Source organism: Megascapheus bottae, chromosome 23 (assembly GCF_031878675.1).
Source record: "Megascapheus bottae isolate mThoBot1 chromosome 23, mThoBot2.hap1, whole genome shotgun sequence".
Lineage (NCBI taxonomy): Eukaryota > Metazoa > Chordata > Mammalia > Rodentia > Geomyidae > Megascapheus > Megascapheus bottae.
In genome coordinates this window covers 6,653,560-6,670,280 of record NC_143531.1, presented here as the reverse complement: position 1 = coordinate 6,670,280, position 16,721 = coordinate 6,653,560, and the positions used below count along the sequence as shown (strand labels likewise).

At 36.0% G+C, this 16,721-nt stretch overlaps 1 protein-coding gene across 1 annotated transcript in view; it reads right to left on the bottom strand.

The window, feature by feature from the left end:
- Ndst4 (N-deacetylase and N-sulfotransferase 4) overlaps positions 1-16,721 on the bottom strand; it is a 270,436-nt gene that overhangs the window by 92,381 nt on the left and 161,334 nt on the right. The window contains exons 5-6 of the mRNA XM_090356655.1: positions 5,137-5,322; positions 2,014-2,142 (exon numbers count right to left, since the gene is read on the bottom strand). Coding sequence (XP_090212781.1) covers positions 2,014-2,142; positions 5,137-5,322 — 315 coding nt within the window. The remainder of the gene's footprint in view (positions 1-2,013; positions 2,143-5,136; positions 5,323-16,721) is intronic.

Here is a 16,721-nt window from a genome sequence, read left to right as displayed (position 1 = left end):
GGTAGGCAGTACAAAGATATAAACAATAGAGATTGAAGCATAAAGAATGAAATAGAGACTAGAAAAATAATTTTAAAAATCAGCAGACTGGGAGTTGGATTCTGGAAAAGAAAAAAATAAATAGACTATCATTTTGCTAGAGCATCGTATCAAATAAATAAAATCAGAAATAGAGAAAGACCCATTACAACAGAAATATGAAATATCGCAAGAGATTACTATGAGAAATTATAAAATTTGGAAGAAATAGATCAATTCTTAGGAACATGAAACCTCATAAGAAGCACAAAGAAACAAAAAATTCAAAGAGGCCAATAGTGAAAAAGGAAATTAGTCATTAAAAGTTGTATTTAAAGAGGAATCCAAGGATTTGAATTCACTGGTGACTCCTAATTAATATATAAAAGTTATCACCAAATCTTTTCAAGGTCTTCCAAACAATAGGGAAGGAAGGAAACTTCTAGATATATTTTAGGTAGCCAACATTAACACTAATACTTAAGACAAAGATGCAATTAAAAGGAAAACTCTGGTCTGGAGTGCCAAGCTTGCAAAAAGCCATAGGTTCGGCTCCTCATTAGTGCATAAACAGAGAAAGCTGTAAGTGCCAGTATGGCTTAAGTGGTAGGGTGCTAGCCTTGAGCACAGAGAGGCTCAGAAACAATGCCTAGGCCCTGAGTTCAAGCCTCAGGACTGGCCAAAATGAAAAAGACCCAGTAAACAACAAAAACAAAAAACTATTGACCTGTCTCACCTATGAACATAAATGCAAAATCTTCCACAGAATAAAATACTACCCAACAAAATTAAATGGTACACAAAGCAATTCTTCACCATGACCAGTCAGGATTTATTTAGGGATCCAATTTTCCAATTTTGGCTCAATGTAGGCAGACCATTTGATATACTGCACATCATGAATGAAGGATAAGAATCATTTGATCAAGTCAACAGATGTAGAAAAATCATTCAACAATACCTAGTATCCTTCATGATTAGAAATAAAAGAAAAGAAATTCCGTCCAGGTGCTGTTGGTTCATGCCGATAATCGTAGCTACTCAGGAAGCTGAAATCTGAGGATCACAATTCGAAGCCAGCCTGGGAAGGAAAGTCTTTGCAACTTTTATCTCCCATAAACTCCTGAGAAAATGCCAGTAGCACTGTGTCTCAAGTGTTTAGACTGAAAGCCTTCTAGCCTTGAGAGAAAAAGCTCAAAGACAGTGCCGAGGTCCTGAGTTCAATCTCCAGGACCAATACTCTGTCTCTGTCTCTGTCTCTGTCTATCTCTGTCTCTCTGTCTCTGTCTCTCTGTCTCTGTCTCTGTCTCTGTCTCTCTCTCTCTCTCTCTCTCTCTCTCTCTCTCTCTCTCTCTCTCTCTCTCTCTCTCTCACACACACACACAGACACACACACACACACACAGACACACACACACACACACACACACACACACACGGTCCCAAAATATTGTTTCAGTACAATGAAGATAAAATATGATAAACCTGGCAACAACTAACATCGAACTAACTAAATCATCTAACTGATAAAGGCTTTCCCCTTAAGATATCCTTGTAAAGAACCATACTGACCACTGCTATTCAAAATTGAAATAAATGTGTCCAGAGAAATTAGGCAAGACAGAGAAGAAAAAAAGGCATTTAAACCCCACAGACAGAGAGAGATCTTCATTCATAAATAATATGATTTTATATATGGAAAACTCTATACACTTCAAATATGTAAAATGTTCAACCCTACCTGAAAAAATCATAGAAGAGGAAAAATTTACTGTTGGAAATAGCCTTCTTACCAACCATAGAACAAAGTAGAAACCACAACAAATACTATAAAAAAAATAAGATCCTGAGAAGTAGTTTTTATTTTTTTCTGGAAAGGGGCTTGACAGGTGGATTTAAATCCACAATCAGTGAAGATAAATGATTCAAACCCTGATGATATTGTACATTTGAAAGCATTGATGATATTGCAAGGTGCATAAACAACATACATACTGGGTTTAGAAGGATTGTGAGGAAGAGTTCCCCTCCTTTGATACTTTTATCCAATTCTTGGGGTCCCCCGGGATATTCTTTGTAGAAAATTGTATGCGTGAATAGCCCACAGGTCTGTCGAGGAAGAACCTGAGAAAAAAGTGGGTAAAAACAGCACATTGTCATGGTTTATTTAATAATGGTGTACTATATCATAACTTCTGAATATAACAATTACATCTCCGTAGAGTTGTTTGGTTGTTAAAGGCCTAAACCTTAGGTGTAATCAAGGGTTGATGCCTGTATAATTTTGTAAATATTAAAAGAATCATCAGCCCCCCAAAATAGACTAAATAGGTCAAATTGATTCAACAGAGACACAACAAATACATAAGCAAAGAAAAAAAGTTTGTTTAGTGTTAGTGACTCCATGACTATAATTCTAGCTACTCAGGAGGCGAAGGTCCAGGGAAACACATTTCAAACCAGATAGAGCAAAAACGTTCCTTGAGCCTCCATCTCCAAAATAAACAGCACGAGTTGAGGGTATAGATCAAGTGGTGTCAGCTGACTATGCAGGTCGAGTAAGCAAGAGAGTTTGAATTTCTAGAAACACCACTGCCCTCCACCCCTAAAATCATCAAAAATCTACTGATTTTTATTTGTTTGTTTGTTTCATTTTGAGACAGAGTCTTGCTAGATAGGATCAGAACTCATGATGTATTCTTGATCTTGAGTTTTATGCCTCAGCCTTTGAAAAGCTATATAGACTGTGAATCAGGGCTTATTCAGTTTTTAATCAAAAATGCCATCTGATTTATATTAAAGGCTTGGCTTTTTTTAAAAAAAGAAAGAACACTTGTGTTTTAGTTCATTTAATTGAAAAATAGCCTTCTGGGTTACATTTTTTTTCTTGCCATTAGGCCATTTTTCACGCTACTTCTAGTATCTACTCTTGTGGTGTACGGTTCAAACTAGTCAATTTTCATCAGTCCACACCATTTGTTTTGTTTTTTTACTCCATGTAAACTGATATTTTATGCAGGAGTATCTTATCTCTTGTTTATTTCTGATATATTCTGGCAAGTTCTGCTGTAAATCTCAGGGTTCACAAGAAAATAAACTAATGATTTCATTCCAAAACTTTAGTTTGAGTAACAACTACTCATAATTAAATTAAACAAATGCATTCAATTACACAGAGCAAATACAATTCCATTTATTCTTCATTTAATTTTCCTTTTTATAGTAAACTCAAGGTAAATGAATGCATGTAATATTGGTTAAAAGGAATGTTTTCACTCCATAACTTGCTTAATGGATATGAAACCTAATAAAGTGAAATACCAGGTACTTTACTCTGACTTTATATTAGCTGAACAGTTCTTTTTATATATCTTATATTTTCATGGGTCCAATGCTACTATTTGCATTATCAATAGCTTAATTTAAATCTGAGTCCTCATTAATGTTCTGGCATCAATTTATAACAAAATAATTAAAGTTTCGTGACAAGTAAATCCCAAGTGTCTGCTCTGGTTAGGTATATGTGACTTTTCTTTGTTTAGTGATTAGATAAATGACTCAAATAGAGACATAGAGATGAGAGACAGACAGATAAACAAGTAGAGAGACAGGCAGATAAAGGTAATTTCAATAGCAATATGAATGACTTAAGTAATGTAAATATTTAATAGAAGGAGAACAGTTTGTAACCCTAGTGATTTTAATAAGTAATGAGAAGACCAGCTATTCCAGGGGAAATAGGGATTTATAATTTTAAAACAGGCAAGAGTTGATAAAATTAGGTGTTATTATTCTATTATTTCAATGAATAGGTTAAATTTCTACTTAATATTTATTTTATTATCACTTATAGTGGCAGTTATATCATGCTTATTTATTTATATTTAAGTACTTGAATAAAAGATTTAAATTGAACATATGAGTTTGTGACTAGTTTGTATCTTGATCCATATCACCCCTTCCATCTTTTTTTTTCCATCTCTAACAAGCCCATCACCCTTCAAATTTCCTGGATCCATTTTCACACACACACACACACACACACACACACACACACACACACACACACAGAGCAATAGATACACTGTATATTTATATATATAGTATATATACACACAAGTATATGAGTGTACATAATGTGTATACATCTGTATATATACATTATGATTGCATAGCATCATTTTTCCTTTTTCTGTCTACTCCTCTCCCCTTAACCTTACCTCCACCTTCACACAAGTTTAAGCTTTCTGGTATTCATTTTGTTAAATTGTATGCTACATGTTCAGAGGAGATAATTCAGTCAATATATTTTCATGTGTGATTTTGTTATTTGAGGGATTTGGGGCTGTTTTTTTTGTGTGTGTGTTTGTTTCATTTGTTCCTGTCCTGTGACTCAAACTCAGGGCCTGGACTCAGGCTGGCACTCTTGTGTTCATATATATTTATTCCAAGCAGAAGAGAAAATAGGTGACATTCATCTCTCTGAGCACGACTTCCCCAAACACAATTTTTTCCAGGTTTGTCTATTTCCCTGCATAATGTATAACTCTCAAATCAGATAGCTATTTTTTAATTAAAACACCTCAGAAGAAATTAGAAAAATGTATCCCATCCATTTGGGAATAGATCGAAGAAAGAAAATAAAAGAATAACACCTTAAGACACTTGAAGTAGCTGGGAGTCAAAGTAAACAGAGTGAACAGATTTAGCTATGAGATGCCATTTTATTCTGTTCAGTCTGTTGATAGAAGAGTAAATTGCAAGGTATATTTTTGATCCATGATACCACATGCTGCTGTAAATGCTCAGTAAAACCACTTAAACAAATAGTAGTAGAGAATTGCTTAGGAGAACTAGAGGATCCTTAAGCAAAATTGTAATTCTGCAATGTCTGTGGATAACCTAGACAACTCTCATTCCCACCACCATTTCTAGCCTGCCTTAGATGCATGGAAGCCATTCTGCAGCTTAGAATGCAAATGTACAACCAGAGGATTTATGGCTGCCTTCCCCATTTCTGAGGCACATGTGAAAGCAGTTAGAAGCTCCAGCCTTGGAGATGATGCCAAGCTGCCTTCCCTTCACACCCTTTGACTATCCACAGTTTCAGGCACTCACCATGATGCTATTGTGAATGAAGCCCTTTCTGTACCGTGCTGGCTTCAGATGTGGATATTCTTCAGTGCTCGTGACCTGAATTCCCCAGACCTTCTTCCATGCTGCATACAGCTGAAGGTGAACAGGGTAGACCCCTGAATGATGAGGTGCCACAGCATAGCCCATGTTGACTGGTATTCCATGCTCCTAGGACAAGACAGAAGAACATGATCATGGCAGAGGGTCGATCAGCTCCATTTAAATGGTTCCTGTAGACATCTAATCTGTATTCACTAAATTCTATTGCTTTGCTGGTAAGATAGACTCATTGGACCTGTGGCATGTGGGTGAGATTAATGTTGAATTTTCAGTACAGGAGAGTTTAGGGGGAAGATAGGAAGTGTTTTTGGCTTTGTTAATACTGATAGAGAAAAGAAGAATAATTTTTAAAAAAATATAAAAATGAAGCAAGTTCTCAAAGTGGAGGATAACATGGTGTGTGTGTGTGTGTGTGTGTGTGTGTGTGTGTGTGTGTGTGTATGTGCATGCATACTAGTTACTGGGCTTGAATGCAGAGCTAAATACTATCCCTTAGGTTTTATTCAGAGGTGGGTTGGCACCCTGTCCCTTCTTCATATTGTTGGATAATTGGACATAAGTATCTCACAAACTTTCCTTCTGAGACTGGCTTCAAATTGTGATCGTTAGAGCTCAGTTGCCTGACAAGCTGGGATTTCAGTTCACCACCAGTGCCCCACTGGGCTCTACATTTTATAAAAGATCTAGAGATATGTTAAGATGAATTCTAAGTGGGAAAATGAAATTCATCTGGTGTTAAGATGTTATTTCTATGGTGCAGATGGTTATAAAACCGTATTTTGGGGAACATGTAGGAGATTAATGCCATTCTAGATACAGAGATATTTCAGATACAGAAGATAAAAGGAATGTAAGGATAAGTTTCAGCCTTTGGTTTTAAACTTAGAAACCCAATTGATTTTTTTAAATAAAATATGTATTTTGCTATGAGATACTTACCTTGGGTAAATAGTCAACTCTGAAGGAAAGCAGGTATAGATTTTAGACAAAAACAGAAATCTCATGCGGGAATTGTATTACATTGCTCAGCACCTGAAATACATGTTCAGTCTTCTAATTTTCACTTCTTGATATCTTTCCCTTTAAATGCCTATCTGTTTTATAAAGACTCCTCATAGGATTGAATCTCGTCAATTGGGGTTATAAATGACTATGTACAGTCATATGAGAGCTGACTGAATCAATAAACAGAACACAAAAATGTTGAGTTGATAAGCACCATTTATATTTTCTATTACATGCTATGAAGCATAGGGTTGGCATTGAGTCTGGTGTAATAAGCCAGCCTTGAATGGATCACAGTCACAATGCCTAAGTCATAGGCCACACTCTGCTCAGAAGATGGGTGCTAAATACTTCACATCCCTTAATGGAATGAGCTCATTGCAGAGCCAGATTCACTTCTTTTTCATCAAGGTTTTTCTAACGTCTATAACAATAAATGGCCCTGTAGAAAGACTGAACTATGAAATCAATGCTGTGCAATGAGCTGGATTCTTTTAGTAGGCACTAGAGAAAAAGTGGTTTTGTAGGATACACAGAAGTACAGGAGAGCAATGCTCCCCCTCCAACAGCTGTGTTCCCCCTCCTCCTGCCATGCCTGGCATTTGATCCCAGGTCCTCATGCATGCTAGGCAAGTTATATGCCACTGAGTAAGACTCTCCACTGCCCAGTGAATGATCTCAAATGAGATAGACGCAAAACTTTACATAGGAGACCATCTTCCCTAGGAGAGTAAACTAAGGTCAAGGGTTTTCAAACCCACTGCCAAATAAGTAGAATTCATATGACTATTGACTTAGGGGAAACTTCTCATTCACAGACAGAGGGGAAATAAAGGGTTCTGTTATTCTATAATTGTTCTCTCAAATAATTCATACAGAGGGTGGTATGGTTTTAAGAATAATAAATATGTATATGAATCCTAAATGTCTCTAATCACTTTTGTGTTAATCCGATTATTTCCTGTCATTGCATGAGGTTTTATTCCAAATTTGTGGGGAGAAGAGTCTAAGGTGCTAATAAGAAATACTAGCATCCTAGAAGCAGGGATTGAAAAAAATCAGCCCTGAGAATTGAAATATCAAGCAACTCTTTTTCTTCTGAAGGAAAAAATTCACTTTTGACAGGTAGTAAAATGAATTGCAGAACTTTTCATAAAAAAAGAAAGAAACAGAAGGTAAAAAGCAATTGATTCTGTGAGTAGGACGGGAGGGTCAGTAAAAAGATTTTATTATCCTTATTGATTTCTGGGGGCTCAATGTTATACCGTTCAGAAGGTCATATCACCACACTAGCACCTGGAGCTCAATCAAAATAGTAAATCACACTAGATAATTATGAGTTTATACTTTTTCAATCTAGGAGTTAGCACAAAGTGAAAAGTAATTCCCTGCTAGCTCTTTGCCCGTTACCAAGAGGCTTACTGAACTAGAAACCTTCATTCTTTACTGTCTAGACCCTAAAACCCACTTCATAGAGGTTTGATCACCTAAAAATTGAACCAAGTGTCATATTTACACAAGATTACAAGATCTTCTAGAAGTAAGAAGACTTTCCAATATAAATAGTAGAAGCAGCCAAAGTTCAGTAAGATGGGCATAAATTGCAGGACAAGCCAACAAATTCAAATACAACTTTGGCATATTTGTGAGAAAAAATACCTCATAGAATGTAAGAATTCTAAAGTATTACAACATGGCATGTCAGCACACACTTTCATGAGGAGTTTGACTTGATTTCATTTTCCTAATTACAATAAATTCCTCATTGGTTTCAGAATGAGATGCTATGGTAAATTGCATACTATATACAGAAAAGGTCACCAGTTTTCAAACCCCAGAATACAATAAAACACAATTAGCACTAATAGCAACTGAAATAATGTCATTTAAAATCGTTACTATTGCTCAACGTGATTCACTTGCTTTGTACTTGATATTTACTGAATGCTTTTACATTCATTTATGTGATGGTCTTAAGAATCATGATAGGAACACTGGACATTATCTTAAAATGTGGAAACTGAGGTGAAGAAAAATTATCTAACTTATTCATGTTAGTGTTAAAGCCAGATTTACAACTCAGCTGTCTTAAATTCATAGCTTTTGATTTTCTACTACATTACTTCTACTGTGACCGATACACATTTCTGAACTACAACTTCTCACGTAACTCTTTCTCTGTCTATCTTTATCTCTCTTTTCTCTCTGTCTCTCTGTCTCTTTCTCTGCCTGTCTTCATCTCTGTCTTTCCCTTTTTGTCTCTCAGGGGTTTGAGAAATTAAAAAGGAATCTCTCATGCAACTTAAAATTTTAATTCTTGTTTCAAATAGAAATGCAGGATAGATTTTTTTGGAAGGCAGTAGGAAGATAGTGGGTAAATTACGGTACCTGGCTCCTTTTACTAGCATGTAAGACCTTTAAAAAGAAAAGGCAATATAGGCACTAACAGCTCATGCCAATAATTCTAGCTACTCAGAAGTCTAAGATCTGAGAATCATGGTTCAAAGTTGGCCTACGCAGGGAAGTCCATGAAACATTTATCTCCAAGTAACTACCAAAAATAAAAATACCAAAATGGAGCTCTGGCTCAAGTTCTAGAATGTCAATCATGAGCAAAATGCTAAGAGACAGCAGCTAGGCCAAAGGATAGTAACCACCCAACTCATGTGTTCAAGCCCCAGGACCAACACACACACACACACACACACACACACACACACACACACACACACACACACACACACACACACGCAGATATAACAGGTTCATGTATAATATTTGCTGTCCATAGCAAAGCCATAGAACAGGCTCGTTGATTCTGAGCTCTAGGGGTGGGCCCTGCACTGGCACTGGCATAGGGAATCACTTCCCTGAGAACTGGCAAGTTTACACAGACTTGCATGTAGTCTCTCTAGTCTTCTCTGTCAGGCTTTCTGGAGTTCCAGAGCATTTAAATCAGTCATTAAATAAGATACTGCGTGTGTGTGTGTGTGTGTGTGTGTGTGTGTGTGTGTGTGTGGGTGTGTCTATGTATCTTGTGTCCCATTACCAGTGTTTGAACTCAATCCTTGGGCACTGTCCTTTTATATGTATGTATGTATGTATGTATGTATGTATGTATGTATGTATGTATGTATGTATTTAGCCCTCTCACATTTGAGCCATGTTTCTACTCTTAATATTTTTGTGCTAGTAGTGGCTCTTGAATTCAGGGACTTGAGTTCTCACTTGGCATTTTTGTTCAAGACTGGAACTTTACAAAATGAGCCACACATTTCTTGATATTTTGTGGTTAACTGAAGACTCTCATAGACTTTCCTGCCCGTGCTGGCTTCAAACTTAAATTCTTAGATCTCAGAGGCTTCAGAGAATTTGGCCATGAACCACCAGTGTCAGGAAGTAAATAGGAGAAGATAGTATAAACTATAAGTACCAAGACGCATCAAAACAATAAGTTCAGCTATACTTGAAATAAATACTTGAGTTCATAACTTCAGTCAAATTCTTCACTTAGGGATATACTGGATATAGGTCATGGATATTTCCTAATGAAATTGGTGATGGGGAGACAATTGTACACTCAATGAGATAAAAGGATCATAATTCTTGTGTAGTATTGCCCTAAGAGCATTTGATTATAAAATGTATTATTGTAAATTGTGGGCATTCTGTTAGGGGAATAAACAATGTCCTTGACATAAACATAAAAGCAGACTGAAAACCATTTCTAACATTACTGAAGTTAAGAAATTTTCTGTCTAGAGGCTTGCGCTTTAATATTCCATGGCATATGAACAGTACCCATATAAATCTCATTCAATACAACAAGTTATCACTAAAAGACATTTAATAGGAGTAGATAATAAGATGTATTCCTACCACTTATAGGAAGCCTACTTAGGAGGTTGAGATCTAAGAATCCCAGTTTAAACCAGTATTGGTAGAAAAGCCAGTGAGATTCTTACCTCCAATGAATCACCAAAAATCCAGAGGTGGAGGTGTGAAAGTGGAAGTGGAGGTGTTAGAGTGCCAGTCTTAGATGGGAAACCTAAGGGACAGTGCCCAGGCTTGAGTCCAAGTTTCAATACCAGAACAAAAGATGAAAATGAAAACAAGAACACACACACACACACACACACACACACACACACACACACACACACATTTCTGCTTAAACTGAGAGCTTCAATGATATAGAATGGTGTGAACAATTCTTTGGCTATTGATGGTGTGTTGGTGAACTTTCCTCAGACCCAACGCTAACCAAGTAGAGCCTAGATTCACAGACAAAGTCCAGGTAGTTCAAAAAATGATCTTTTCTTATGCTTTTCAAAAAACAGTTAATGAGTGAAACTGAGAATTTAGTGTGATCTTCTATCAACTTGTAATTGTATAAAATAGTAAAAGAAATAAACTAATTTGAACCAGTACATATTAGAAAAATAGAAATAGTTAAAATCAATTTCTCTTTATTTTAATATGGGTTGAATTGTTCTCTATGAATTTGCCAAAGATAATTAAAAAGGAAAAAATAGCATAATTGGATCTTATATGTGCTTCATAAAATTCATACCAATAATACAATCTGATAATGGATAACAAAAGTTTTAAATTATAAAAGTAAAACAAATGTTATACAGTCATATATTTAAATGTGCATTGAGGAACTGGAGGCATGACTTAAGCGTTAGAGCACCAGACATGATTGGAAAATTCAAGCAAGAACTTGAGTCCCTGAGTTTAAGTCTCAGTATTGTAACAACAACAACACAAAAATATCTAGGCCAGGAACTGGTGTCTCACACCTGTAATCCGAACTACTCAGGAGGCTGAGATTGGAGGATCACAGTTTGAATCCAGCCCACACAGGAAAGCCCCTGTGGATCTTAACTGTAATTAACTCATTAAAAGCCAAAATCGGGGCTATGGCTCAAAGTGGTAAAATACTATCCTTGAATATGAATGCTCTAGAAACACCCACTCTAACCTACAAAGATAATTTTTAAATAGTAATTTTATTCCAGTTTATATCTGCTTTCTACCATCAGTTTTTTTTGAAAAATAACAAAATATTTCTGGTGATACAGGTTAGCTGTTCAGAATATGTGTGGCAAGTGTGCTTTATTTTCATTCTTTCATAAATGTAAAAATAATCATCTGATTCACCAGAATAAACTGACTCAGTGGTTCCTTGTGATCAAATTAAAGCATAAACTATTTATTTAATTGAGATTTCAACAATGTACTCTTGTGCATGTTCTCTGATTATTATTGTCCTCTCACTTCAGATAAAGTTCAGCCAGATCAGTTTGTACTTCTATACCCTTCCCATGAATTACACTTTCAATACCATTCTCATAGGACTCAGAGACATTTATATAGAGAGAATTTATTTAGTTTTTCATATTATGAGCACTGAAGTTTATCACACTACATGAAATACAATAGTTCCGTAATAAAATATTTATTTCACCAAATATTCTAAAGCTTTGACTTAAGAGGCTGGTTTTTATCTGTGACTTAGTCACTTATTTAGGGGGTGACTCTGAGAGGTTTACTTAACTTTTCTTCATTTGTATACTGAAGTAAATAATATCAGGGCATTCAATGGATAGGTATATAAATGAGGTAATCTTTATAATGTGTATTAAATTGTCTATGAAATTATAAGCTTCATTTAAGTGCTTTTCTTAAAGCACTTAACACAAAGATCATTATGGGAAAATGTTACCTTAGAGAAATGCAAACACAAAAACCACAACCTTTAGCATGGAAAGAGACTAAGGATTGTGAGAGAGATAGAGATAGTTATACTAGCCCACATACATGCACACTTACACACAAACCCACACACATATACACTCAATCTGTTTAATATCTACACTTTTAACTTGTTGCAGTCTGCAAATGAATTGCTCTCTCTTGATTGAGGACATCTCAATCTCTAAATCCTTCAGAGAAAAATTCCACATTTTCTACAGGGAACAGAACGGAGAATTTGGGTCAATGTCTAGCAATGAGTCTATAATTCAGATTTGTCACACTGATTATTAGGGCAGTTTTATCTGCCAGAGAGGGTCGTTCTGATCAGGGAACAGCTCAAAGTACTTGTGATCTATTTGCACTGGAATCAGAGTCTGAATATACATAAGGCAGAGGTGTAAAAAATCAATGAATACTGGCCTATTGTCATCAGCACTTCTAACTTTCAAAGGGTATAAACTAGTTCTAGCAGTTTCCTATCTTTCTAAATTCCAGTTATGTTGGAATAATTCTGGTAAGTGACCAGAGGGAATAAATGTTGACCCTGGGTTATCTATTTTCTTAGTTCTTTTCCATGGAAAGGCATCTTAGGCTGTTGACTCCTTCAATCAAAGGTTAAAACTTGCATCAAAACACATGCCCCACCCCTCTCTCAACACACCCCACTCTCTGCATGAATATAAACTTTATTCCTTTGCCTCTTCAAATCTTGGAACTTCACAACTCCATCCACTGAATGTGACTAATAACTGAATGTTAGTGGAATATTTCCCTACATCCTATCAAAACTTTCATACATTATTTTAAGTAAATGTCCTATGGACATTTTCTTCATATCTGACCTACTGGCAAATGACAAGCGATGAGTGGTCATTAGAAAGGATCCTAGAGACACTGGCTCAAGCACATAATGCAAGTAATGTTATAAAAGAGGGAAGATTCTCTCCAAAAGTGACTGCTTCGAAGGAATATAATGATGACTTAGATGCTGCTGTTCATCTCAACACTACTTATCAAGGACAGCCATCCTAACACTCCTAACACATCGTGAAGTGCTGTAGGCCTCACACAAACTATGGCAGGAAAAAGCCACCAGGTGAGTGAGTATAACCAGAGCCCTGTGCTAATATATGATCAGACACTGATAGTCTCAGAAGACTTGAAACATCATATCGAGCCAAAGGAAATGGCAACAAGAGTATGAGTGAGAGGGTCTAGATTAACTGTACACAAGGCTTGTCTACATTATAACTGTGTGCATTCTTCTAGGGCTTATAGAATCAGCCATTTATATAATTGGGGTGGGTTTCTATATCCCAGCGCTTAGTCCACTGCTTAGTACACATTCCTATAAGTTAATAAATATTACTAAAGGGAAATAACAACTGTAATGTCGTTAAATAAATAAATTTCAGTGGTTGAACATATGTAAAGGGAAAAGAATTGGAATAGTGTCTGCATAAATGCGTGTCATTTTAGTGAAGAGATTCTACTTAAAGTAATGTCCTATTGAACTTAGATATAGATTTTTGTTCTAAATCTGCAGCTTCTGGAGAATGACAAGGGTGCTAATGAGATTAGATCTTACTATCTGCTTTTCCTTTTAATAAGGACTTGGGATCAGATTATTGTCAACTTTAAAAATGTTCTTAGCATCACTGATGTTCCCACTGTGTATTATTTATTTAATTCTTTGGGAGTGGGAGGAACTGAAATTGTCTTTTGTTTTCATAAGTGATAAAAAAATAATGACTAAATGACCCTGAAAATTGGTTGGGTCAGTCTTGATACTTTTTGGAGCAAAGTCTAGTAAATGGTGACAAATCTCTAGAGGCTGCTGTGTTACAAATGGATTTTTCTTTGGAAAAAGCCATAGAACAGTGAGGGCAAGGCTAGTATAGCACTGAACTTTCTGATCTTAAGGGAGCTATTTTGAGCGAGTGAGACACATCCTTTTATATGCGATCCTGCAGAATGTCTTCCTAGCTGTTTTAAGTGGAACTGACAAAAGCAAAAAACTAAGTAAATCATCATTCAGATTGAATAAAAGATGCCACGTCAGTAAATAAACATGTTCACTCAATTATCTACATTAAAAAAATATATCCTTGTTCATTATTGGCAAATATTTATTATGAATCTAGAAAGAATCAGAAGCCATTAAGGTATTGAAGAAAAATAAACAAAAATCTCTCATCAGGTGGCTTACATTTTGCTCAAGTGGTGCCAAAATTAGAGAAAGTAAGTAGGCTAAAAGTCTAACATTTGAAAATGGTAAGACTTGGGGGGTGGGGAATAAAACAGAGGTAGGAAAGCAAATGGAGGACAAGGGTTGTCATATTGAATAGATTTCCACAAGTGTCTCAGAGAGACAGGTAAATTGTGAGCCAAGTTCTGAAATTGTGAGGGACTGAACTTGAGAAAGATCTTTTCTGGCAGAAAGACATATAACATATGCCATTATGATTTAAAACTATGACAGGCATTTCTGAGGAAAAGCAACGTTTCTACTGATGTAGAAACAGATGTTGGAACAGAGTTAGAAGAATGATAAAGTACTAAGGGATGATGATGATATAGAGAGTCAAGAATGCTACAAATGGCCTTGCAAGTTATTAACATAACAACTCACCATTCACCTTCACCTTTTCTAGAACCTAAAGAATATATAGCCTCACTAAAAAAGGAAGGACTGGATAGGTGCTGATGGATCACTCCTGTAATCCTAGCTACCCAGGAGGCTGAGATCTAAGCCATGACAGAAAAGTCCAGGACACTCTTATTTTTGAATAGCCACCAGAAAACTGGAAGTGGAGCTGTGGAATAAAAGAGCCAAGGGACAGTATCATGGCCCTGAGTTCAAGCCCCAAGCCCAACAACAACAAAAAAAAGAAAAATAAAAGACTCTATATCTTTTAGCCTCATAAATATCATTGAAAGACATTGATATTTACTCTGGCATAGAAACTGCTAGAAAGTTCTAAGTAGATAGTTGATCTGATCTGATCTGATCTACCATTTAAAATTCTCTTCTGTTTTCTGTGTTGAGAGCTACTGAAAGCAGAGAAGAAAACTAAGAGGCAGCTCAGTGGCTGTTTGAAGGTTGTAGCAAACAATATTTGTAACAGAGTAAAAGGAGTAGGGTATCAGTAAAATCGATGTAAGATCCTGGGTGCCATTCCAATTCCACCAAGGCTAAAAAGGGTCATAAAATACAGAGCGCAGTAAGGCATAATGAATGATTTGCCAGGCTTTTATATACCAGAAATAATATAGACAGCTGCACGAAATTCCAACTAATGCATCTTGGGTGATATAAACAGTTCATTTCCTTCAATTAGTGTTGGCCAATGTGAAGTGAATTTTGTAGGTGACATTTATTCCCTGGAGGTTAAATATGCTCAGAGAGAAAACACCTACTTGCTAGGAAAAATGATGCTGCAGCTAAAATAAGAATTGGGGGATGGGCTGGGTCTGCTGAGAAGATCAAATAGATAAATATGTATTATACAGATTTTCTGTCTCCAGGAAATTCTCTCACCTACCAGTCAATATTAGATCAACATGTCAAGGTCTTACAATGATACATCATATGATAAGAAAAGCCATTTTTTCTCTAAATCCTTGGCAAAGCAGCATGAATATTAATAGCTAAGGAAACACCAATCCTAACTTTCAGGCAAAAAGTTTATACCATACTTCATTCTCTTGGTTTGGTGAGAAACTTACATACTTCTTGAACAAGTTAGCCAAGAACTTTACTAAACAATACTAGTCAGCTTATATATAACCCACAGTCAATTAGTAGGTAAGCAAGAGATACAAATATTTCCTTTGGTTCAATACAACCACCATTCTGCAATGTACATACTTGAATCTTCCATACTGGTATTCTAAGCTTTATGTAATAGCATTTATTTCTCTCAATTCAGAGAGACTTGTAAGTTCAAATGATAAAATTTTCAGTTTTAGGTGAAACTATATGATTCTTAGTAGACATTTATCCATTTCAAAGTTGTGAGTTATCTTTTTTTTGGAAAACTGTCCACTAAAATGATTAAAAGAGCAAATGAGACCAATGCTAACTCTTTTCAATATGTAACTTATTTATTTTAGTACAAAATTTCACATCAATATAGCATAAAAATGAATCTACAGGCATTTCATCTTAACTACATATGATAAAATATAAAAAATGACAGGAAAACAGAAGTGAAAATGGTTGTGAAAATGTCATACAATTATTATAACGTGGTAATGGATGAGATATGTCTGTACACACTGTGTGTTTGTGTGTCTATGTTGAAATAGGCTCTAATCCCAGGCCTTGTCCTCTCCATTGGATTTTTACTCAAGGCTGGCACTGTTACTTGATCCATACCTCTACTTCCAGCTTTTTGATGTTTAATTGTGATGAGATGGATTTTTCTGCTCAACTGGCTTCAAACTTTCATCCTCATATTTCACCTTCCTAAGCTACAAGGACCACAGGCATCAGCTGTTAACAACAGCTCACTGTGAACAATGTTGAACAATGTGTAATCTGAAGGGATATAGAGAGGGAGTGGGGAAAGATGGTACAGTTGAGAGGAGTTGACTCGATGATCAAACTGAGACATCAAGGTAGGAGTTCAGTAAGCAAAGAAAGGCTCAAAACTGGTGAACCATTCTGCCAAGTAAGAGCAACACAATTGCTTAGAAAGCCATCTCAAGGAAATCACTTGGCCTTCTCCAACAGC